Source organism: Girardinichthys multiradiatus, chromosome 3 (genome assembly GCF_021462225.1).
Source record: "Girardinichthys multiradiatus isolate DD_20200921_A chromosome 3, DD_fGirMul_XY1, whole genome shotgun sequence".
NCBI lineage: Eukaryota > Metazoa > Chordata > Actinopteri > Cyprinodontiformes > Goodeidae > Girardinichthys > Girardinichthys multiradiatus.
The window spans coordinates 40,910,616-40,936,686 of record NC_061796.1 but is presented as its reverse complement, the minus strand read 5'-3'; the positions used below and the strand labels follow the sequence as shown (position 1 = coordinate 40,936,686).

Here is a 26,071-nt window from a genome sequence, read left to right as displayed (position 1 = left end):
GCAAAAGGTTGGTAAATGTCCAACCCTATAACTATAAATCTTTTGTAGTTGTTAAAGGGTTCTAGCTAAAATTATTACAGTGCAATTTTCAGCATTATACAATACAACTAACCATTATCTTAATTTTTGTATTCAGAGCACATACCATGAATCTTAATAATGAATGTTTTTCACCAAAAATGTCTTGCACTGTTATTTGTCTTGAAAGTGAGAGTTATTCTTGAATTGCTGCAAATCGGGACCAATAAACTGGTAAGGGAACTCTGTTCTCCAGATGATACACTCTAAAACCAATTCCAGCTGCTTGTTGATTGTTTCATGTTTGGCAAATTAGTCTGAATTTAGCACAAATATATTGAAGAGATATCAAGCTTAGACACATAAAATTTAGAAGACATAATGGAAGGAAGATGAGTTAAGATGGCAATAGTTAAGGGACAACTAACCTGTGTTGATGTGTGTAAAAATGGTCCATGTGGACCAAATTTGCAGAGCTGCAGATTTCAAATAATCATGTTTCCAGAAGCTCCTGGCTGCTCTGCATGCACTCTGCAGCTACTGATTATAAAACCTTCTGTTTGGTAACAATAGGCATTTAATCCTGTATCTTCACTCCTCTGTATTACCCCCTTTCCTCTCATTAAAGTGAGCTGTGCACACTTTCATAACATTTTAATAGCTGCAGTTCTCCAGTTCTGAAAACAATTAGTTACCCTTTCAGCAATATAATTGCTCATGTGAACATTTGCCATATGCTATTCAATAGAGACACACTTCTGTTACTTTTAATGCTTGAAGAAAAAAGTATGTTTTTATGAACTTAAATCATTACCCTGACTTAATTGTAGATTATTATTTAGCTGTGCCTGGATAATGTGGCAGACAGGTAATCAGTGGATGTATTATCATTCTGCTCCTAAATGGTTTCTGCGTCAATGGTGCATTAATAAAGATGGTCAGTAATGATGACACACACTCAGTCGACAGTGAGGCATTTATTCCAACCCACAATTGGTAAAATGGATTTAGAGAAAATAAAAGATTCAGAGCAATTAGTGCGGGAGGCAACAAAAAGAGGCAATGGAGTTGAAATGCACTTTCCCAGTAGACAAAACATATCAGCTATTGTTATTTATATTGGCATAGATCTGAGGCATTTCTTCTACATCCAAGCAGCATATTAATAAAAAGTTTTGTAACAACATAGAACAACTTGTATCCCTCATATGTTTTCATTACCCAATCTTACACAGCCTATCCTCTCTGCTACCTTCTACATCTTACTGATCCTTTTTATATCTCATTACAACCAACCCTTTAACCCTAAGGACCCCCTTCATTGCTTTTTGTGCTTCATTGTTTCATCCCACTCATTAACATCATCCCTCTTTACAAAGACTTTCTGTGTCACACATCCTTCTTTACACCCCCTTTTGTTTATCTTTATATTTTCTTTGCAGCACTAGAGGCCTTTATGTTTCAGCAGTAGGTAGACAGGAAAGAGGGCAAAGAGAGACATTCGGTGAAGGTCGCTAGGTCCGGGACTCGAACCCAGGACAGCCGCATTGAAGACTACAGCGTCTGGACATGGCCGTGCGCTTAACCCTTACACCAGCGCTGTGCCCTACACCCTCTTTTTACATCTCTGATTTTCGATCTGTCTTTATAACCCGTTTTTCATTTCACGAATTTTCATCATTCTTTTCTCAGCCCCATTTAGTCTCACTGTGAGGTATTATTTAGTCAACTCAGAGGTAAGAACGATACAGTCATAGTTACTTGTGACAAGGGTAGCCCACTTTGCAGTGAAACTACAAAGTTTTGACACCCTATCTCTTTATTTATATGCACAGTTCAACAGACAGTTCAGACAGGGTGTGTGTGTGTGAGACGGAAAGGAGGCTGGTTCACACAGAGATAACAATGATCTCACACACACAGGGAGGAAGGCATAGTGCAGGTGCCTTGCAACCCAAGGTTTTTACATGAGTGATAACAAGTTTTTGCACCCATCCAACAGTCCCTCCTTTTATCACAAGTAAAAACATTTAATATAAAAACGAGTAAGAAAAATACTTTGTATGAGCGAAAACCCACGGACGGTAAACAGATTATATTTTGTGGGAAATACTCATACGGCCCCGCCGCCCTCGGCGACCATTAAAAGTTAAATGTTGATTAATACTTGAAATCATAAAAATAAAATAATGATACTTGAAATCATAAAAATAAAATAATGATACTTGAAATCATAAAAATAAAAGAATGATACTTGAAATCATAAAAATAAAAGAATAATACTTGAAATCATAAAAATAAAAGAATTAAAAAATCTGCCCTGTTTATGTCATCATTGTACTTTTTCTCATTTCACTTAAGCAACAACTTCTTCCGATTTTCTGCTGTAAGGTTATTTTATGAAATACAATGTATGAGTTCACTCAGGCTTTTGATGTGATTTATTTACAACATGTCATCATAATCGTCCCCTTCATTTTCGTGCATTTCTACCTGGTTCAGTGTTGCATATGCCACCATGAACAATACCAGAAATTCTGTAGGAATGGATGTGCGTCATGTTCTTCCGTCAGTGTTCTGAGATGGGTCCCGTCTGATGTCCATCTCTTCTGGTTCGGTATCACCTCCTGTGGATCCTGCTTTAGATAGAGAAAGAGTCCTGCTACCAGAATTAAGCTCAGGCTTATCAGTCCTGTCCACAAGTTACAGAGAGCCATTTTATAATTGGGCGCAGATCAGCTGTTTTCTTCACCGGTTTGAGACGCCGGGCCATCTTTGAACCCGGACTTCCTCTGCTACCCCGTCGGTTGATCTGGCTCCTGTAACGGCAAAACTGGCTTACAGTGGCTTTTATGGATCCAGGAAGGCCTCTCTGCTATTTTCAGAACTGTGGGCGTTGTCAGGAGTATTTGAAACGGCCCTTTCCACAAAGGAGTGCTCCAATCCTTCCGGTGGAGTGTCTTAATCAGGACCAGGTCTCCAGGCCTCATTCTGTGGGATAGGAGCAGAGATTATCGGCAGACCACTGGACATTTGTTCTTCTTTTGTCTGCAACATTTTATTCATCCACTCAGCTAATGAAGGTTCCTGTTGTGCTTTCTCTATTTCATTCATGTCAGAGGGCAGAGAAAACGGTCTGCCATGTACTATTTCTTTGAGAATACAAATTCACATCAGCAACTTGGTGTCACGTGATCTCAGACTCAGAATATAGTGGGTGGAGTTATACAATGATGTACAGTAGGTGGCAAATGGAGTAAGACCAGTTTGATTTGGAGTTATTCTCATCCATAATTTAACCAGGGATAGGCATTCGGGCCATGGCCTCCCTGTTTCTTCCATTGTTTTCCTTAATTTTTAACTGAAACCCTAATGCATTAGAACTTAGTTCTATTAATTTATTTACAAAATGAGTTCCATTATCTGACCTTATAATCTGTGGGATACCATATGTGGGGAAGAAATGTGTCACTAGGTTTATCTATTACAACTAGGCAATATTTATTCCCCCGTGTTTGCAACAAATTATGCATGATCTGCAAAAATTCTTTGCATAGTCAGAAATATTTATAGTGTAGCATTAATGCTTTACCAGATGTGACATATTCCCCCCTTGACACGTGGGTCTTCCCATGTGTCACTGTAGCCGCTGTGTTGTATAACTTTTTTGGGAGGATTGGTTTATCTTCTATCTGATAGATGTCATCTTTTCTCTGTGCTCCTCTCTTTAGCCAGGCCTTTATTTCTGTCTCGGGTGCTGACTGTTGGGCGTCTTTCAGCACGTCTGTGTCTATAAATAGCAGATCTGACATTTTCTCTTTAATAGGTTGAAATGAGTTAGTTCTGTCCCTGATGATGTTTTAAAACCTCTATTTTGCCAAATCCTATCATGGTGATGTACTGATCTGAAAACGTATTGGCTGTCTGTGTATATAGTAAGTATTTGTCCCTCATGTAATTCACATGCTCTTACTACAGCATATAATTCTGCAGTCTGGGCTGAGCATGTATTGGGTAGAGATTTAGCTTCTATTATCCTATCGATGGTTGTTACTGCATAACCAACTCTATTCTTTCCATATTCATCTTTAGATGCTGAGCCATCTACAAACACAACACATGAATCTGGTATAAGGGTTTGAGAAATGTCTTGTCTGGGTTTTGTGTCTTCTTCAACTTTTGCTTTATAAGAATGTGGTTTTCCATCTTCTGCAGTAGGTATTAGAGTACTTGGATTTAAAGGGCACATCTTTTTAGAGTTATGTTTGGCTGTGATAATAATAGCGATGTCAGTGTGATATGCCTTGCATGTAGCGTCAGGTGCTTCTCTTAATATTCCTGACTTCAACATATCTTGTATTATTGGCTTAGTATCTTCTTCAGCTTCTGGCTTGAAGGGGTATTGACGGACTAATGGCCTTTTTTCAGATATTAGTTTAACCTTGTATGGTGGGAACCCCTTTATAAGCCCTACATCAGTTGATGATTGGGACCATAGTTCAGGTGGGACAGCAGCTAGGGCAGGATGCATGTTGCTCTCTTTGCTCTCAGCTAAGCCCTGTATTTGTCCCTCTGCCTCATCTAAATGTGTCCTTGGATGGACTTTGACTATCCACGCCAGAATGAGCTTCCAGATTCCTGTATTAGGATCTACCTTTGACAGTGTCAGTGCTGTTCCTGCAGAGGTTTAAAGCCTCTGTTTTTCCAAATTCTTATTATTCTTTTTTATTATATTTTATAAAGTAAGTCCTTATTACATTTAAAAATGAGATCAATATTTTTGGTAGTTGCTATTATTATAAATAATGCTTGGTTTAGTTCTTATTAAAAATAAAAAATAAAAACTCACTCACTGATGAACACAAAAAAATGAAGGGCATATTATATCTTATAATCTTAGTTTATCTTACCCAGTTTTATAGATACAACATACAGTTTCAGTCAGCTTTGTATTTAGTTCAAGTAACTAAAGTTTGTTTCAATTAACTCACGTTTTCTCTATTTCAGTCCAGTTCAGTAATTCTGTTAAGGTTAATTTAATCTTATGTTAAGTTTGAGTCTAATTCAATCATTTTGAACCTGACTGGAAAAAGTCTAAACATCTGTTAAAATCTTTTTGTTTTACCATAGAGAACTGACCTAATATTATTATGGTAATGTTGAGGACTCTAATTTTTACATAACATGAAACAGACATTTATTTCACAAAAACAGAAAGTCAAACACAGACATTTGGCCACATGAAAGTTTAAATAACCTGTTTGTAAAAGAATTAGGAAAAATTCAAGACGGGTCTATGAACTTTCTTATGGTTATCAGTATTTTCAGTAGAGGTAGAACCTTTGCCATCTTTAAATGATTTTTTGAAAAAGATTCTGGAAACCTTATTAAGATATAAATTTGGCAAAGATCATCAACATCAGACCTTTATTAGCGCTTTTAAGGTCCCTCAAAGATACATTACAATGAAATCAGTCATTCCCATTCACACACATTCACACACTACTTACTTATTTTTCTGTCAGAGTAATTTTTATTTGCAAAAATTTGAACATAATTTGACTTCTATTATTCTTAAAATGCACATTGTTTCCTCATAACCCCTTTTGTTTCCACTAGGTCTGTTTTGAACGCTTCAATTCTTTTTTTTTTTTTATTCACCAAGAATCAATAAGGTGGTCTTAGTGGGATCCACCTTAAAGGTGTTATCTGTTGGGTGTCATGTTATCATTGTCAGGTCAGTGAGGTTCATAAGTCAGTCAGAACCTTGGTCATTTGGTCTGTGCACATAATGTTTCATAGATCCAGCCTATGATTAGTCAGCAAAACTTCCACCTATAGGAGAAAAAATGATTGTTAATGAATGAGCTGCATTTCCTAGGAACACTGTCTTCCTCCTGGATGAGCATCACCTGTTGAAAAACTTTCATCATTGTTTGTTTCACATATTCACTCAGATCTTTATATTATACCAGTAGGTGAAGTTGTTAGTATCTCATGTAGACTGACATATACTGTTGCATTTGGAGAGGATCTCAGATTAAATAAACATAGTTAGAGCTTCAATCCAAGTTCATTTTGTGTCTGCAGACTTTAGCCAATTTTTCTTTTCTTTCTTTTTTTTTTTAGACATAAAGAGCAAGATTCAAAACATTTTCAAAAGGCAGATTGTGGCAGAATGTAGACAAAACTGCTTATTGATTGACAAAATAACATTCAAGCACACAATCACCATATTAAAAAGGCTCTACTTCTAGAGAATCACTAAACTCCTGAGGTCCGGTTTTGGCCCGCGGACCTTGAGTTTGACACATGCAGGGTAGAGTTACAATTTTTTTTTTCAGACCTTTCAGCAGAGACATGCTTCTGCTGTTTGCAGAAGTTTTATCTTTGTTTTCAGGCAGCTGCATCTCTTTATCAAGGTCGTTTCACAGAGCTGAAATTTCACTTCTCTCAAAGAGGAAAAATCAAGAATGCACACAATCTGAGCCAAATATGGAATTATTTCCCTCTAAAATGAATCTTTTGCATTTTATCATGATATTGTTGGTAGTATAACATCATATAATGATTTTTAAAGCACCTGTTTCTCACTAATGCTTGCCTACAAAATCTTTTACTCTCAGATTACTTCTTTAACAACATTATGTTCTCTCTTCTCTAGTCATTGTTCACTGGGTTGTCCAGTTGGACAGTTTCCATGTTGTCCACATTGTCACCTCCTCTTTTAACTTCTTTTACCACGTCCTCTAAAACCATCTCTTAGTCTTTATAATTTGGGGCTACCTTGGTATTCTAAACTGGGATGGGTGGCGGTCCGCCCCTCTTTATTTGTTTTCAGTTAAGCTGAAAGTTTTTTTTTCTGTGCTTTTCTTAAGGCCTCAGTATTATGGCTATGTCAGTTAAAAGCTGCTCTTATTGTTGTTTTTTTAATTCATCTTTTTGTTTTAATCTGTTTATCAACTGTGAGCACTCAGGGACTGAAAAGTCCCCTTTGAAATTATAATCTGGCAAGGTTTTTTATTGTCTCTTGAATCTTTTGAATGCATAATCTCCAGTTTAAGATCCCCGTGTAGTTTTAGGATTTCAGTGATAATTAAGTTACCTGAAAATCCGTATTTTTATGCCATCGTGTACATATTTCTGTTAAATCAGAGCTTTTTCTCTGTTCTTTCCCCATTGTTCTTTGTTATTTTTCTCTTTTTAGTTTTCATTATTGCTAATTTTAGATCCCCTTGTAATTTTAAGACATCCTTTGTATCTAATTTGCCCAAAAACCCATGTTTTTTATTTTTTATTCCATCTATGACAGATCATACCTGCTCCTTTTACATAGTTCTCCATAAACTTTACCTCCCCTTCTAAGTCAATTAGTTTACTTTGTTTCTTCCCCATTATGTTTTATGTTAGTTTAACTATAGTATAAATGTCCCAGATAAAAGGTCACTGGCATGAGACTTTAAGGAGAGGACATTAACACGCCCTTCTACTGCGACTAATACGCAGCGGTGTTAATTTTCTGGAATGAAATCCGACCTGAATCTCCAAAGTCACCAGTACGTAGTTTTAATCTGGGCAAAAGAAAACACAGGACTAGCAGAATCCTGCTATGATTCTATTAAAATGCTTAGTCCTCCATACACACACAACACAGTCACACAGTTAGTTTCAGGTACCTTGTAATTGTTCTAAGTTAACTTGGTGTTATTTTATGAGCTCAATTTACTCCGTTCTTTTTACTTTTATAGCGCTTATTCTATTCCCACGCAGGGGAATAACCCTTAGTCGTTTTATTTGGCCCCCTTCTTGGCGGGGCCCTACCTTAATTTGTCACTATTCCTTTCACGGTGGAATAAAACCATCCCAATGCAGCGTCCTTACCGGCGACGCACTACCAACGACTTTTAAGTACTTTTCTTCTTTTATTTATATAGCGCTTACTCTATTCCCTCTCAGGAGAATAATCCTCAGTCGTTTTCTTTAATCCCCTTCACGGCGGGATGGTACCAAATTTGTCACTATCCCTTTCACGGTGGAATAAAACCATCCGAATGCAGCGTCCTTACCGGCGACGCACTACCAACGACTGTTAAGTACTTTTCCTATGAACTGTATTTTAAAACTGTCTCACCTCGGAGTTGACTTCTTGGTGACTCTTTGGACCCTGTGAGAGTCACCCCGCGCAGAGGAAGGCAATAACCCACTGGCCAGGTGTGAATTCACACACACCGGGACTTTCAGCCACTCCGGCTAAAGGAGGCTGTGCAGCGGTGCTTCGCTCGACGTCAGGCTTCCCCCACGGATCCCAGAGTCACTGTTAAAGCAAAGAGAAATAAGGTTATTGAATTAATCCGGCTTCGAAGGACCAATAAATGTGAGGTATTATTTAGTCAACTCAGAGGTAAGAACGATACAGTCATAGTTACTTGTGACAAGGGTAGCCCACTTTGCAGTGAAACTACAAAGTTTTGACACCCTATCTCTTTATTTATATGCACAGTTCAACAGACAGTTCAGACAGGGTGTGTGTGTGTGAGACGGAAAGGAGGCTGGTTCACACAGAGATAACAATGATCTCACACACACAGGGAGGAAGGCATAGTGCAGGTGCCTTGCAACCCAAGGTTTTTACATGAGTGATAACAAGTTTTTGCACCCATCCAACACTCACTCATCCTTCTCATCTCTTGTTGTCATCATCCATCTTTACGACCTACTTTTAGCCCATTACATTTGCTCAAATTTCTTTATGACCTTTATCATCCCATTCATCCTCTCCATCCCTCTTTACCAGCCTTTGACCTGTTTTTCTTCTTTATTTTGGTTTATGATGCCTTTTCATTCCACTAATTTTCCCCAATTTCTCTTTATGACACCTTTTTTATCAATCTTGTTCACATAATACCTTCTTGCAACCTCATTTGCATCTCATTTGTTCCCCTCAGCATTTTTACAACCCAGTGTCAGACCGGCCATTTTGTTCATTCCCTCGTCTACTTTTAATAACATGGATCATCAGCATCAAACTTTACAATCAGTTTTTATTCTGCCTTTTTCCTCCTTCTGTGAGATCTCTGCTGGCTGGTTCTGGCACTTCATTGTTCTCAGCTGCAACTCATCCAGCTAATGAGCTCATGGCTTTTTAAGACAGCTGCTGACACAGTCTGTTGCTGGAACATCGTCTCTGTTATGTGGACTTCTGTCAGCCTGCCTGATCGCTTGTTGTCCTGCCTTCCTGTCGATCTGCCCATCTGTCTGCCTGCCTGTCGCCATATGGAATTCTTCTTCGGGAAATCTGCACTGTAAATATTTCCACCGCCAGAACACTCTCTCTCTGCTCGGATCCTTGGGGCTTCCTCATCCTCTGGCTTCTAACAACTCTAATCAAGGTCTACCTAAGTTGGAACAATAAAACCTCATTTCAATCTAATTCTGTGCATCGAATCTGTGTCATCTTCTGATTTGGTTATATTTCGACAACCTGAGTAAATTAATGATAGTATGTTCCAGCCAGCAGACATGTCGAAAAACAAATCAGATGAAGATGAACAGACCTCCTGGAGGGAACGCCTCCAATCCACTGAGGCCATGCTTCAACAGTTGCTACAACAACAAAGGACGACAGATGCCCATCTCACGGAACTTGGTGGTATGGTACATGCCTTAAGTGAAATATTAACCAAACTCTCACCCGCTCCTTCCAATCCTCCAGCTCGTTCTGAGAATCCTCAGCCACCCACAACCCACTCGTCCGGGATCCGAGAACCTGATTTCCGTCCGTCTGAACTTTTTGATGGCAACCCTAATAATTTTGGTGGGTTTTCTCTTCAATGTGAGTTGGCTTTTAGTCGTTCCCCCACTCTGTTTCCGACTGCTGCTTCCAAGATCACTTTTATTGTTACCTCCCTAAAAGGATCTGCTTTACGCTGGGCGCACGCTTTTCTCACAACTAACCCTATTGAGTCTCTGAGTTACGCTGTTTTTTTCAGTCACTTCAAGGAAGTCTTTGATCAACCACTCCAACAGGAGACAGCTGCTAAGACGTTACTTACCCTCAAACAGGGAAAGAGGGCATTGGCAGAGTTCGCCATCGACTTCCGGGTGGCAGCACAGGAGGTGGGTTGGGATGAAGCGGCACTCAAGGGTATTTTTGTGAATTCCCTTACAGATCAGATAAAGGACCAGTTGGTTTTAAGAGATCAACCCGTGAGACTGGATGATTTAATCAAACTGTCAATCTGTATTGACAACCGCCTAAGAGAGAGACAAGCAGAGAGGAATCATAAGTCAGAGTGGCAGCAGTTTATGGCACATCGGACCGCTTACCTTGATACACCCACTTCCTCTTCGGAGGGATCTGTGGAACCTGAGCCTATGCAGGTTGGTCACACTCGTCTCTCTCCTGAAGAGTGACAACGTCGTTTTGGGGCTGGTCTTTGTTTGTATTGTGGACAAGGTGGACATTATGTTGCAAGATGCCCTAAGAAGGGAAAAGAGGGGGCTCGTCAATAGGTCAGGGGACTTTGATGAGCATGTCCCATTTTTTCCCTATATCTCGTCTGTGTTTTCCAGTCACTATTATTATTGGCCAAGAAAAGTGTCCAGTGGATGCTTTTATTGATTCTGGTGCGGAACAGAATCTTATTTCCTTGGATCTAGTTGACAAACTTAAGATACCTTCTCAGTCTCTCAACTACCCCCTTTCTGTTTCGGGCATCACTGGTCAAACCATATCTCAGGTGAAGTTTAAAGTGCCCCACCTTCACATCATTACCTCAGGTAACCACCATGAATGGGGTGAGTTATTTGTTGTCTCCTCTATCTCCCCACAATTGGTTCTAGGATTTCCGTGGTTGCAGAGACATAATCCCGCGATTAATTGGGTGGAGGGCAGAGTAGAGAAGTGGAGTGATTACTGTCTCCAGAATTGTCTAAAGACTGCTGTCTCTCACTCTAGCAAACAAATTGAACCACCTGAGCCTGTTCATCTGTCTAAGATTCCTTCTGAATACCACAATCTTGCATCTGTTTTTAGTAAACAGGGGGCTCTTTTTTTACCCATGCATCGCCCCTATGACTGTGCTATTGATCTCCTCCCAGGTGCTCCGTTACCATCCAGCAGACTATACAATCTCTCTGGACCGGAGAGAAGAGTCATGAAGGAGTACATTGAGGATTCCTTAGCATCCGGGATCATTCGGCCATCTACCTCTCCCGTTGGCGCCGGCTTCTTCTTTGTGGAGAAGAAAGACGGCACATTAAGACCCTGCATTGATTATAGGGGGTTGAATCAAATCACAATCAAAAATAAGTACCCCTTACCACTCATTGATTCTATACATGACCAATTACACTCTGCCAAGATTTTTACCAAGCTCGACCTGCGCAATGCGTATCATCTGGTTCGGATCCGAGAGGGTGACGAGTGGAAGACAGCTTTCAAGACTCCCCTGGGACATTTTGAATATTTGGTGATGCCTTTTGGATTGACTAACACACCCGCTGTTTTTCAGGCTCTTATAAATGATGTTCTCTGTGATTTCCTCAACCTCTTTGTGTTTGTTTATCTGGATGATATTTTGATTTTCTCTCAGAACATTGATCAGCATCACCAGCATGTCAGGACCATACTCCAGAGGCTTTATGAAAACCAACTCTTTGTAAAAGCCGAAAAATGTGAATTCGGTGTTTCTTCTGTGACCTTCTTGGGTTTTATTTTTGAAGCAGGCAGGTACAGAACGGATCCTGAGAAGACCAAGGCAGTGGCAGAGTGGCCTACTCCAACGGATCGCAGGCAACTCCAAAGGTTCTTAGGTTTTGCAAATTTTTATAGAAGGTTCATAAAGAACTACAGTCAGGTCACTGTGCCTCTCACTCAACTTACCTCCTCTCTGAAGACATTCCATTGGTCCCCTGAGGCAGAGAACGCTTTTTGCAAATTGAAAACTTTATTTTCTTCTGCACCCATTCTGACTCATCCTGATCCTAGTGCGCAATTCGTTGTGGAGGTTGATGCTTCTGACATTGGAGTAGGGGCCATCTTGTCTCAACGTTCTCCTATAGACAACAAGGTGCATCCTTGTGCTTATTTTTCTCGTCGTTTGTCGTCAGCAGAGCAGAATTACGATGTGGGAAATCGAGAGCTTCTGGCTATCAAGTTGGCGCTTGAGGAGTGGCGGCATTGGTTAGAGGGGGCGGAAGTCCCTTTTCTCATTTGGACTGACCATAAAAACCTCTCTTACATCCAAAATGCCAAGAGACTTAACTCCAGACAAGCCCATTGGTCCCTGTTTTTTGCTCGTTTTAATTTTTCTATCTCTTACAGACCCGGCTCCAAGAACATCAAGCCCGACGCTCTCTCTCGCCAATTTTCTCATTCTGAGCAATCCAAGACTGAAGCTTCCATCTTACCGGAATCCTGCATTGTGGGCGCCCTCACCTGGGCCATTGAAAAGGACATCAGGGAGGCACAACAATCTGAACCGGACCCAGGTACTGGTCCTGTAGGCAAACTGTTCGTTCCGAACTCCGTCATCAATAAAGTTCTGGATTGGGTTCATAATAATAAACTTACCTGTCATCCGGGGATTAATCATATGATCACTTTTACCAAGAGGTATTTCTGGTGGCCCACTATGAATCCCGACATTAGAGAGTTTGTCGCAGCTTGTCCCACATGTGCCCGTAACAAGAACTCAAATCAACCTCCTGCCGGTCTTCTTCAACCTCTGTCTACCCCCAGTCGCCCATGGTCCCACATCTCTATTGACTTCGTCACTGGTCTCCCACCATCTGACGGAAACACAGTCATCTTTACCGTTGTTGATAGATTCTCTAAGACTGTTCATTTTATTCCCTTAACTAAGCTTCCGTCTGCATTGGAGACTGCTCAACTTCTGGTTCTTCATGTCTTCCGTATTCATGGCATGCCCTTGGATATTGTCTCTGACCGAGGCCCGCAGTTCATTTCACAAGTCTGGAAGGAGTTCTGTAGGGCTATTGGTGCTACCGTACGCCTTTCATCTGGTTACCACCCTCAGTCTAATGGGCAGACTGAGAGATGCAATCAGGAACTGGAAGTAGCATTGAGATGTGTGATTAATGACAACCCTTCTTCCTGGTGCAGACATCTCACTTGGATAGAATATGCCCATAATATTCATACTTCCTCTGCTACTGGTTTATCTCCCTTTGAGATTTCTCTGGGCTATCTACCTCCATTATTCCCCAGTATTGAAACTGACACTGTTGTCCCCTCTGTTCAGCATTATATCTCCAGGTGTCGTAAGATCTGGCGTCAGACCAGGAGGACACTTCTACGCACTTTGGAACAGAATAAAAGGTTTGCTGACCGTCACCGTTCCACTGCACCGGTCTACCGCATTGATCAGAAGGTCTGGCTCTCCACCAAGAATATTAAATTAAAGGATACTACTCGAAAGTTGGCTCCCTGTTTCATTGGTCCTTTTGTCATAGAAAGGATCATCAACCCTTCTGCGGTGAGACTCAAGTTGCCAGCTTCTATGCACATTCATCCTACCTTTCATGTTTCACAGATCAAGCCAGTCTCGGAAAGTCCCCTGAATCCACCCACCAAGCTCCCTCCCCCTGTTTGTCTCATTGATGACCATCCAGCTTACACGGTCAATCGTATCCTGGATGTTCGATGTAGGGGGCGTGGTTTTCAGTACCTTGTGGATTGGGCTGGATATGGACCTGAAGAAAGAACCTGGGTACCTCGTTCTCTTATCCTGGACCCTGCTCTCATTACATCTTTTTACAGACGTCATCCGGAGAAACGTTCGGGATTGCCTGGAGGCAATCGTTGAGGGGAGGGTACTGTGAGATCTCTGCTGGCTGGTTCTGGCACTTCATTGTTCTCAGCTGCAACTCATCCAGCTAATGAGCTCATGGCTTTTTAAGACAGCTGCTGACACAGTCTGTTGCTGGAACATAGTCTCTGTTATGTGGACTTCTGTCAGCCTGCCTGATCGCTTGTTGTCCTGCCTTCCTGTCGATCTGCCCATCTGTCTGCCTGCCTGTCGCCATATGGAACTCTCCTTCAGGAAATCTGCACTGTAAATATTTCCACCGCCAGAACACTCTCTCTCTGCCCGGATCCTTGGGGCTTCCTCATCCTCTGGCTTCTAACAACTCTAATCAAGGTCTACCTAAGTTGGAACAATAAAACCTCATCTCAATCTAATTCTGTGCATCGAATCTGTGTCATCTTCTGATTTGGTTATATTTCGACAACCTGAGTAAATTAATGATACCTTCTTTCTGATAGCTATTCATTCCAGTCAGTTTTCGGTTGCGTTGCAACTGAAATATTGCAGATAGTAAATACTTCCATACAGTAAGGTTATTTTCCACAGGTCCTGAAAACTGTGGTGATCAAACATATTTTAAACAATCCAAATGCATTAATAATTAGTAATTACAGGCCTATATCTAATATAGCATTTTTAGGAATGATCATTGAAAGGCAGTTTATGAAAAATGATACCTCAGGATAAATAACCTTTTTTATTTCCAGTCAGGCTTTAGACCACACCACAGCACAGAGATGGCATTGGTAAAAGTTTTGAACGACTTGATGGGTCTGAGAGTTCTGTCTTGGTATTACTCGATCTAAGTGCTACATTTGACAAAGTCGTTCATAACATACTGATTGATATACTGGAACAATTGGTGGGATTGACTGCAGACACTGTTGTTGTAGGACAGTCTCATGCAGAGGATACTCAGGGTTCTCCATAACATTCTTCATTTTATGAAGAATCCTTCTTTGCACAATGATCTCCAGAGGTTCCCAGAACAAAGGCAGCCTTCTTTATCAGCTTGTTGAGCTTTTTTAAGTCCCTGGCTCTGATGCTGCTACCCCAGCAGATGATGACAGAAGAGATCACACTTTCCACAACAGACTTATAGAAGATATGCAGCATCTTGCTGCAAACACAAGAGTACCTAAGCTTCCTCAAGAAGTACAGTCTACTCTGTCCCTTCTTGTAGATGGCTTCACAGTTGCATTTCCACTCTAGTCTGTTGTCCAGGTGAACAACGACATATTTATACTCCTCTTCTCCCATAATGGAAATAGTTTTTGACTTATTCCTGTTTCTCTTAAAATCTACAATCATCTCCTTTGTTTTAGTCACATTCAAGATGAGATGATTGTTTCCACACCATGCCACAAAGCGGTCCACCACCTTCCTGTACTCAGCTTCGTGTCCATCTCTGATCCACCCCACGACTGCAGAATCATCCAAGTATTTCTGCAGATGACAGGAGTCTGTCTTGTACTGGAAATCTGAGGTGTACAGAGTGAAAAGGAATGATGAGAGTACAGTTCCTTGTGGTGCTCCTGTGCTGCTGACTACCTGGTTAGACTCATAACCCTTCAGTCTCACAAACTGTGGTCAGTTTGTCAGGTAGTCTTTGATCCAGGAGATTGTTGAGGCTTCCACCTGAGTCTTCTGGAGTTTCTGACAAAGCAAATCAGGTTGGATTGTATTAAATGCACTGGAGAAATCAAAGAACATGATCCTCACAGTGCTGCTGGCTTTGTCCAGATGACAGTAGGTTTGTTGAAGCAGGTGTATGATGGCATCTTCAACTCCAACTCCACAGCGATAAGCAAACTGAAGGGGATCCTGATAGTTTATGGTTTGCTTACTCAGGTGGGCCAACAGGAGTCTCTCTAGGACCTTCATGCTATGGGATGTCAGGGCAACAGGTCTATAGTCATTGAGGACTGATGGGTAAGTTTTCTTTGGTACCGGAACAAGACAGGAGGTCTTCCACAACACTGGAACCTTCTTCTGGGCCAGGCTAAGGTTGAAGAGGTGCTGTAGAATTCCACAGAGCTGCTCTGCACAGGCCTTCAGGACTCTAGGGCTGACACGATATGGACCAGCAGCCTTAATCCGATTCAGTCTCTCCAGTTGCATATTTACTTGACTTCTTTTTAGATTTGGACTACTTTATACTTTGGTAATTATAAATCTGGGGAAACAAAAAACACAATTTTGGAGTTCCTCAAGGGTCCATTCTCAGTCCGCTTTTATTTAACATCTGTATGATTCAAATGAAACATTTTTAATACGGAAATGTGTGCTTAATGAAAGGTATGTTTAAAATTATGTTTAATGCCAGTTCTGAAAAACGAGCCTGCAAATCCTAGGTTATTGAATGCAACTATAATGTATATAGTATAACTATATATGCCAAATCTACATATATATGTAGATTTTTATGACCAACCAATTACAAGTTGCGCTTTGGATGGGTTTCTTTGCAGTCTTCAGGATATAAACCCCTCTTTATGGCTCACAAATAGATATACTTTATAAAGATCACAGGGCAAAATGTGCACCGGCTTATGTCCTAAATACACAGCAGTGTAACAGAAGTAAGTCCAAATATAAATTAACATAAAATGGTGACATGTTGTAAACATTTCTTCCTCAGACTCCACCAAGAAGCTGAAGGATGTGTTGCAGGAGTTCCATGGAGACGGCGTGTTGGCTAAATACAACCCAGAGGAGGTGTGTGTTGAGTTCACACTGCATTACATAACCGATGGTTTATGGTCTAGTTTCTTGTCCATGTGCTAAAAAAATCCTAACATGGATAAGTTATTTAGTGAATGTTTTTAAACAAACACAAAGTGACACCAACTAAACCTAAGATGGTATGAAGTTGAGACTCTGACGCTTCTAACCTTTTAAATTAAACTTTAACTTTCACTGTCTATAGAAAAAAACATTAAAAATGTATTTCTGTATGTTTGTGTAAATGCTTGTTATATACAAATATAATCTGAAAATATATTCTAAACTTGGCACAAGGCATTCATACCAACACACACTGTCTTTTGTTTCCTTCATGCTTCCGGTTAAAGAAGCAGGACATTCTCAATCTGGTAACAATGTTATATTTTCCCTAATTTATTGCAAGTACACAAATATAGATAATATAATATTATTCATACCCCTGGTGTCATGCTTCGCTTGTGTTAGAAGTTTTAGTTCCCTTATTCTACTGTTAATGTTCTCTTTTTGCTGATATTCCTTGTGATTCTGTGCATTTATATTCTGTTAGATTTTCTCCCTGTTGTTTATTATCTTTAGTGGCTGTTTTTCTTAATAGATTAGGTTCATGATTCATTCTTGTGTTTAGATGTTTCTATTACTTCACTCTTTCAGTTGCCCTGCATTCTCCCTGTCACCAGCTACTCCTTATTTCTCCTGATTAGCCCCCCTTTTTCATTGGTCCATTCTCCAACATACCTCTGAATCTATGCCCTCTGGTTTTCATTGCTTGCCTCTGAATCCTCCTGTTTACCACCTGCTCCATGTCTGTATACTTGCCTGAGTTTACCTATCTTGTCATCACATGTTAGTTCCAGCTTCATTATTATTTTTAAAACACTGCTACATTTATGCGGCTCCCTTGCCCTGATCTACATGTTGGTCCAAAAAAACAGCCCTTCATGACACCTGGGAGATTTCAATTTCAGTTTATTTTCATGGGAAATCATAATTTCTTCTTATATTTTGTCAATGAACCATTTCTCCACCACTTTGTGTGCTGTATGTTCTGGATCATTGTCTGCATGACAAGATCAAGTTTCTCTGCAGACTGCCTGATGTTGTTGTTGAGAATCTTGATGTAGTTTTCTTTGTTCATTATGCCATTTACATTAATTAGGTTATATTTTCCACCGACTGAAAAACATCCCTAAAGAATCATGTTCCCACCACCAGTTTAAAATGGTGGTAGAAACATTGATGGTGTCCTGGGTTCATATTTTGTCTCACATCTATACCTTTCCAGTCAGAAGTAACATGTTCGTCCAGATAAAATATTATTCAAATCTAAATCCACCGGGGGTATGAATGGTTTAGACCATGAGGATCAATTCAAATCATTTAGGAAATGGCATCGGTTGATACCAAGTCACATTGCAATACTTCATTGAATTTTTAACAATGAATGCTGTGTTTATGCTTGAAAAACCATTGGCTTCACAATGCAGCAAAATAGCACTTTACATTGCTTCAGTATTACAACTTAATCCCTAACAACCTTGCAAGCTGCTATTTCTCCTTACTTAGCTTTAGTGCGAGGCCAACATTAGCATGCTTGCTCTCCATTTTATACAACTTGATAATTTTTCATCATTACGGTTCTGTTTAATGGTGCGAGTAAAACTAGTCAAAAAGTTGTTTTCTTACTTTTTAAACATAATGTTTTGTTTTTAATGTTGAGAAAATAAACAACAAAAATAAAAAAGTATTTTGTGCTGCTCTCTCCTACAACAGCTGCCCCTGTACAGAGAAGCAGGCGGGGCTGATATCAGGAGTTGAGTTTCATCAGGGACTTCTGATCCCTATCATTTAGAAATGTCTGTGGAAAGAACAGGAAGAAAATGAAAACCTTACAATCAGCACAGAATATTTTTTGTTTACTGTTTCTGTCTTGGTTTTAGGAGATTGACTTTGAAGGTTTCAAGGTCTTCATGCAGACGTTCCTGGAGAGTGAGCTCCCTGAGGAGTTCTGTCAACACCTCTTCATGTCGTTCAGCAACAAGCGACCTAAATCCAGTCCCTCATCTACTGACAAGCCCAGAGTTTCTGGTAAGTGTAAAAAGAAAAATCTCTCTCCCAAGGCAAACACTCAGTTGTAAACACAGCAGATGTTGGTCTTATGCAGTTACTCATATGTTTGCCATGAGACGTTCTAATTCTGCTGCTGCAAACAGCCAGGTGGCATGAAATGTAAATTGCAGAGTCTGCCAATTCTCCTGGTAGGGATTCTGTTTGGTTTTAGCATTTATGCTTAATCATGTTTGTGTATCATTGCCAAAATGATGCCAGAATGAACCCATAGCACATTACACCAGGTGCTGGCTGTTTTCCGTGTCTAAACAACCAGTTCAGACTTGTTGCAGAGCCTGAATTAGCTCCATATGCTTATAGTGAGTAAACATAGTAGTGGAATCTTAATTGTAATTTTAAAAAAAGCAACACATAATGCCTCAAAACCTAAGAACTTTAAGAACAAATAAAGTCATTGACCTCTATCAGTCTGGAAAGATTTACAGTTATTTCTAAGGCTTTGGGACTCCAGTGAACATGTGGAGAGAACATAGTGTCCGAACTACCAAAACTCCAAGAATGCATCAATGACTCATCCAAAAGCTCAATAAAAACAACAATAACCGGAGCACTGCAGGACCCACCTGCCCAAGTTAAGGCCAGTGTTCATGACTCAACCCTAAGAAAAACTACCATCCATGGGAGATTTGCAAATCCAAGAAAATAAAATTTATTGAGTTTTACCCTTAATAAATTAAATGTTTGTTTGAAAACAGCTCTTTGTATTAACTCGGGTTGTCTTTGTCGGATGTTAAAATATGTCTGATCAGAAAAAATGTAACGGCAAATGACAAAACCCAAGAAATCTGGAAGGGGGCAAATTCTTTTTCTTGAACTGTCATTAATCTTTTCTGGGTTTAGGGTTTTTGTGCCTTGTATTCATTATTCTTATTTCCTTCATTAGTTTAGCTCTCGTTTTGTTTTAGGTTATTTGCCCCTCTGCAGACACACTGCATCTGTTTACCAATGTGATTATAGCATTTCATTTATAACGGTTTACATTTTGTTACATTTTCACTTTGGATGACATCATTGATGTGGTGCAGAGATGTTACAGAGCAATGGGGACCTTGAGACTTTTCGCAACATTGTTAATTCTCTCTGCATGGTGATCTTGCTTTTTATATAGAAAATGAGGCCTCAGGTCACTACTAAAATGCTGCCAGAGGATCTTAGGAGTTTCATAAATAGCAATAATATCACTGCCCTCCGAGTCTCTAGCTGAATCATAAAGTCTTCTGTTGCCTCCAGCCGTTCCCTAGAGGTCTCCAAAGTGGATCTTCTGCCCCCATCTTACCCTATCCCTGGCAGTTTTACTCATAATACAACCACAAACTTCAAAGTGTTTTATAAGAAAGGGTGTGACAAACTAACACAAAGTAATCATAATTTGTTTTAATAGAATGTAAATATATGTTTCTAACCTTTTTGTAAACAAAAACCTAAAAGGTTTGTGCATTTCTATTCAGCTTTCCTGAGTTAGTTGGCACTCATTGGTACTGCAAAATGTTTTTGAGGATTTTTAGTAATTATGCTTTTTATTTTTACTCAGAAGTTGAAAGGTATGCGTTTAAAGTAGGAAAGGGGCTGCATTGCGTATGAAAAAGCTGCAGTAAAAAAGAAACAAAAAATGTATTTGCAGTTTTGAGAATTTCTTTTGCATTAAACCTTCCGACGCACATTGCTTTAGCAATTGTGTTGCTACAGTTTCCTAAATACCAGGGTTTAGCTTGTTTTGTGCTTAGTAGCTAACCTTGTCAATTCGCATACCAATTAGCATATCCCACTAGTTGTTCCACTTTGACCTCAGTGTAGGTGTTGTTGAAAAAATTGTATTTACTAAAGAAAGAGAACGATGATCACCATTCAGTCAGCTTTATTAATTTAGCCTTATAAGGGAGACAGGTTTCCAACGTGTTACTGAGCTGAGCCAAACCCGTTCTGAGCAGACAAAGGGGAAACAGCTCCTTTTAACAGCACTGTAAAATCCCAATGCAGCCCCCCCTCCCCAGGAAGAGCAGAGGTGAGAAATTGAATTGATTCTCTCCTAGGCATCTTGGCTCCTCTGTGATAAACATTTCCCCTTTACCTTGTAAATGCAGAGGGGATGACCAGCAGGAGGGAGCAGGAAGGAAGGTGGAAGCCATTGTCAGGTCAGACACATCGTCACTTCAGAAGGACAAAAGCATTTAAAATTTTGCTATCATAGTGTGTAGCCATGTTGCGGTAGGTTAGCAGTTGTGCCATTGGACTGTGCTTTTTAAAATGTTTAAACTGTGAGATATTATTTTATTACACAATCACCTTTGAAACTTCCTGGAGTCCATGTTTCCATTTATCAGAGACCATTGAGGCTGAATACAAATGCATGCCTCATTTCTCTGATTTTAATTTGTAAAAAAATTAAAAAGGATTTATTATTTTTCTTCCATTTGAAAAACATTGCATTGATCTGTCACATAAAATTTAAATAAAATATCATGAATTTTGTGTTTCTAACATGCTCAACTGTAATAAGGTTTTTAGGGGTCCCATCCTTTTACAAGACGCTGAACATCCATGAATTTTCTCTCTGGCCGTGCTATTTTCCCTCTCCCAGCATCGACAGCATCCCTTTTAACTGTCCAACCCATTTCACCTTGGACTCATTAACTCTCATCTCCAACCACCACTGTTGCTAACTGAGCAGATCTGTGAAAAGCAAGCATTTGTTATGACTTATGTCATGCCCTAAATAAAGCATTAAAAAGCTTTTCTGGCATGACTTATTGTCCCATTTCTTTGTCAAATCCTTATTGTAAAGATCCACATGTTCCCCTTATTCTGGAGCTGGTGACTTTTATTTTAGTTTTTTGTAGTAATTGTTGAGATGAATGAGAAATAATTTTGTAAAGCTACATGACACAGCTTGTATTGTCTCAAAATGTAGAGATTACTTTGAAGGAATTTAGAGCATTGCTTTCAGTTACTTTCAAGAACTGTCATGGAAGCTTCATGAAACCTGCCAGGTACTTTCTTCAAACTTTCTTGGAGCATTACTGCTACTTTTTAGGAATTTCATGGTACTTTGCTGAAACATATTAGATATTTTCCTAAAACTTTGCTGAAACTTACCACATAGTTTTTTTTAAAACGTCCAGGAACTTTGTGAGATTTTCAAAGTACTTTACTGAAATGTTCAAGGAACTTAACTGGTAAGTTCCAGGAAAGTAGGTCCAGTTTTGTAGGTTCTACAAAAAAAAAACAAAACTATGAAGGTTCAGAAAAGTACCTGGTAATTTACATAAACGTAGCTGGTAAGTTCTTAGAAAGTACCAGAACAATTCCAGGAAATTCCATAAAGTAACTTAAAATAAAATAGCTTTATTATGTTTCATTTTCTTGTCTTTACCATTAAAAACAATGAGAAGGGAATGACATTATCCGGTTTCTGTTCATGAATTAGATCCCATCAATAAAGCTTGGCATCCTAACCAGCAGGTATTTGGGCTAACCGGCATGGTGGGTGATGTTTTGACCTTTCCTTTGTGCCCCCCTGCAGGCCTTAAGCTCATCAAAAGCAACTCGACTCCTCTGAAGACACCCGCCCTGCTCGGGCCACTGGATATGGTGCAGCTGAAAGATATTGTGTTTTACCTCTCTTTGCTGGAAGGCGGGCGCCCTGAGGACAAGCTAGAGTGTAAGTACCATCCAATGTCACATGTCTGATGCTGTTTTCATCATCAAGTCAGAGTCAAAGGTACATTGCATACAAGCAGTGAATAGCTAGACAAATAACGTAAACGTTCAAGCTGTACTATTGAACCACAGTGTTTACTGAATTAATGCCACTTCGGGGTCTAGGAGACATCCTTGGCACCTCAAGTTAAGGAATAAATGTGTCAGTTTTTGTGGAGTCTGTACTGGCCCTACAAATCCTTGCTAAGAGATATTGGTGGCATTCTATATATGATAGGTTAATTAATAGATAGAGACTGGATCTGCAAGAAGATCTTGCAGCATGCTAACTGCAAGTGCAATTCCTGTTAGCATAACTTTGGTTAAATTTGTATTAAAAAAGCTCAGACCTTTAACCTGTTTGCAACATTTTGGTTACCTGGATAGAAAAAAAAAGACGCTGACAGACAATAACACTGTAAGAAAATCTTGTCGTGCACCATGAGGTTTCAGTAGCTTTCCAGTTCTAGTTAAAAATCTAAAACAGCTGGAAAAAACTGGAGAAAACTGAAAAGTGAATGTTTGTTTTATCTAGCAGAGAGCTAATGTTAGCATGAAAGAAAGGGTTCTCTGATTTTAATGGAATCTAAATGAATTAAAACTGATATTAATAATTTCATAGTAAAAACCCTTTATTAAAACGGTCTCTGATCTATGAAGCTATTACTCTATTTGTGCAAAAGAAAAGGAGCAATCTCACTGCTATTTTTACCTTTAGAACCATTTTAAATTGGGTCCTGAATGAAAACTGAAATGTTTAGAGATGTCAAACCTGGACTGGATTATTCTGCGCTGATTACAGATTATTTAAAACAGTTTGGGATTTGAGAAATCTTTATTATTTTTTACACAAAAATTTACTTCTCTGGTTTCTTTTAAAATCTAATCTCATTAACTCATTTTTGCACTGCTGCTAAATAATGATTATTCCTCTAAGAACTATAATAATCTGTATAACAGTAAATAAGAGCTAGACGCCTGTCTTAGTGAGTTAAGCACTTAGTTTACAGTGTATCTGCGATAAACAGTCTGATGTTTCTGTACCTATTACAGCACATTACAACCCAAACAAACCACTTACACCTTTTTTTTATATAAACAAGGTCGAACAAACAGATTTTTGTCATTTAACAGCGCAAAGTATAGAGTGAAATCTCAAGAAGTGTACAAACATAAAGGATAACAAACCAAAGCAGTGAAATGAAACAGTGTACATTAAAACCATTCCAGCAATAACAAGCAAAGTGTGAAAAATCTGTCAATAATCAATCTTTGTGTCCACAATCCTTTCCTGTGTTTGTGTTCTTGTGCCGTTTTAAACAACAAAGAAGCTTAAAGCTTTTCCAGGCCAACACGGCTTTCCTGATCTAAACACTCCCAGCAGCAGAACCTTGTGAACCGAACTCACTGTATTTCCTTTCTTTGTGGAAAACAACTTGAAAGATGTTGGGTGAACTTCAAAGAACCTACACATTGTTAAAAGTCTGCCTAATATCTAGATTTCTTTCCAACCTGGAAAGAGAACATTAAAAAGGCAGACTTTAGTAAATTTACTGCTTTCAAATTTGAGAGAGTTTTAGATGTTGGTCAAACATTTAATAGTGTCTGCCTTCTTTTTAGATTCCTATTAGAAGTGAGCGGCATATTCATACCAACAACACAGTCTACAAAATGAACAGTTCAGCCTGTAACATTTACTAATGCTGTATTGATGACCTGCATTGAGCTTTTTGAAACATTGTCTCTTAGGTTTTAGTTATGATGTCATTGCACCACATCCACATTTTCCTTGTAGCAATAAGCAAAAGTAAAAACATGTTTTACATCCATCTATTAAAATGGACTAGAGACAAATTAATATGGCATATGGCCATTTACAGGTTATTTGTTTATAACAGAACTCACCACTAAGTTACACTGATTAATTGGGTTGAATCAAGTCTTTATTCAGTGATGCTTCAGTGTGATTCTCAGTCACACGTTGAATAATTGAGAGGAATGGCACTCGTTAAGCACAGAGATCACTAAATTATTTAATTCACTTTTCATGCATAACTATTTCTGAACACATTGTGAAACTATTAGTGCCCCTGAGGTCCTCTGGTGCTTTTGTAGAGAAGGGCTCCCTCTGCTGGTGTATTGGTGACTTTTCAATTTTCTTTCAATGGATCTATACTATACTGTATGTTCTGTTGTAGAGTAAAATATTCTATATGTTTTTGAAATAATTATTCTGAAATCTTTCTAAAGGATTTTTGGAGAAAAGGCAGTGAACAAAATGCCTTTAACTCACTTTTGGTCACGATATACGTTAAAAATCTAAATTAAAACTCATGCTTAAAAAGATTGTTGAAAGATTGTTTTTCATATTTTATTATATAGGGACTTTTTTTTGTTTCCATACCACAAAATAATAGCTGGAGAGATCTGCAAACTTGATGATCACTTGTTGGTATGAAACACTTTAAATAAACTAAGTAAACTAAAACATACAGTAAGAACAGCAGCCTCAATAACAGTCATAGGATATTTATATTTTATTCTTGTCTGCTTTATCGTGTTGTTGCAGAACACTAGAGCCATGCTTCTGTATTAATACTGATTTTAGATGTGATTATTATTATTATGTAGTTATTATGTACTTTGAAGCACATCTTTGTGGTTTGTTACATTTTTTCTTGAAACCAAAGAAAATAACAAAATAACTTCATATTTTTCTGTTTAATATATACTGTCACAACTATTGTCTAGAGTGTATTATATTGACTGTAATGATTGCTTTATTTGACTGATTATATTCATATATTGATACATGATGTTTGTTCTTATTGTTGAAGCACAAATCAATTAACAAGTGATCAAAATCAATCAATTTCCCTTGATCAGTTTTGACTGTTGATCAGGAGGTCCAATACTACACTACTCGTACTCGTTGTCTTCCGCTTATCTGGGACTGGGTCGCGGGGGCAGCAGACTCAGCAGAGACACCCAGACGTCCCTCTCCCCAGACACCTCCTCCAGCTCCTCCGGGGGGAGCCCAAGGCGTTCCCAGGCCAGCCGAGAGACATAGTCCCTCCAGCATGTCCTGGACAGTCCCCTGGGCCTCCTCTCGGTGGGACGTGCCTGGAACACCTCCCGAGGAAGGCGTCCAGGAGGTATCCGGTATAGATGCACGAGCCACCTCAACTGGCTCCTCTCGATCTGGAGGAGTAGCGGCTCTACTCCAAGCCCCTCCCGGATGGCCGAGCTCCTCGCCCTATCTCTAAGGGAGTGCCTAGCCACCCTACGGAGGAAGCTCATTTCCGCCGCTTGTATCCGGGATCTCGTTCTTTCGGTCATGACCCAAAGTTCATGGCCATAGGTGAGGGTCGGAACGTAGACCAACCGGTAAATCGAGAGCTTCGCTTTTTGGCTCAGCTCTCTTTTCACCACAACGGACCGGCACAGCGCCCCATTACTGTGGCAGCCACAACGATCCGTCTTTCGATCTCCCGCTCCATTCTTCCCTCACCCGTGAACAAGACCCCGAGATACTTAAACTCCTCCACTTGAGGCAGGAACTCCCCTCCAACCTGAAGAGGACAAGCCACCCTTTTCCGGTCGAGAATCATGGCCTCGGACTTGGAGGAGCTGATCTTCATCCCAGCCGCTTCACACTCGGCTGCGAACCG

The 26,071-nt window shown here is 39.6% G+C and overlaps 1 protein-coding gene across 1 annotated transcript in view; it reads left to right on the top strand.

The window, feature by feature from the left end:
* The window catches only part of dgkb (diacylglycerol kinase, beta), a 120,984-nt gene that overhangs the window by 8,886 nt on the left and 86,027 nt on the right, over positions 1-26,071 (top strand). The window contains exons 4-7 of the mRNA XM_047361167.1: positions 16,492-16,568; positions 16,925-16,945; positions 18,515-18,662; positions 22,225-22,362. Of these exons, the coding sequence (XP_047217123.1) occupies positions 16,492-16,568; positions 16,925-16,945; positions 18,515-18,662; positions 22,225-22,362 (384 nt within the window). The remainder of the gene's footprint in view (positions 1-16,491; positions 16,569-16,924; positions 16,946-18,514; positions 18,663-22,224; positions 22,363-26,071) is intronic.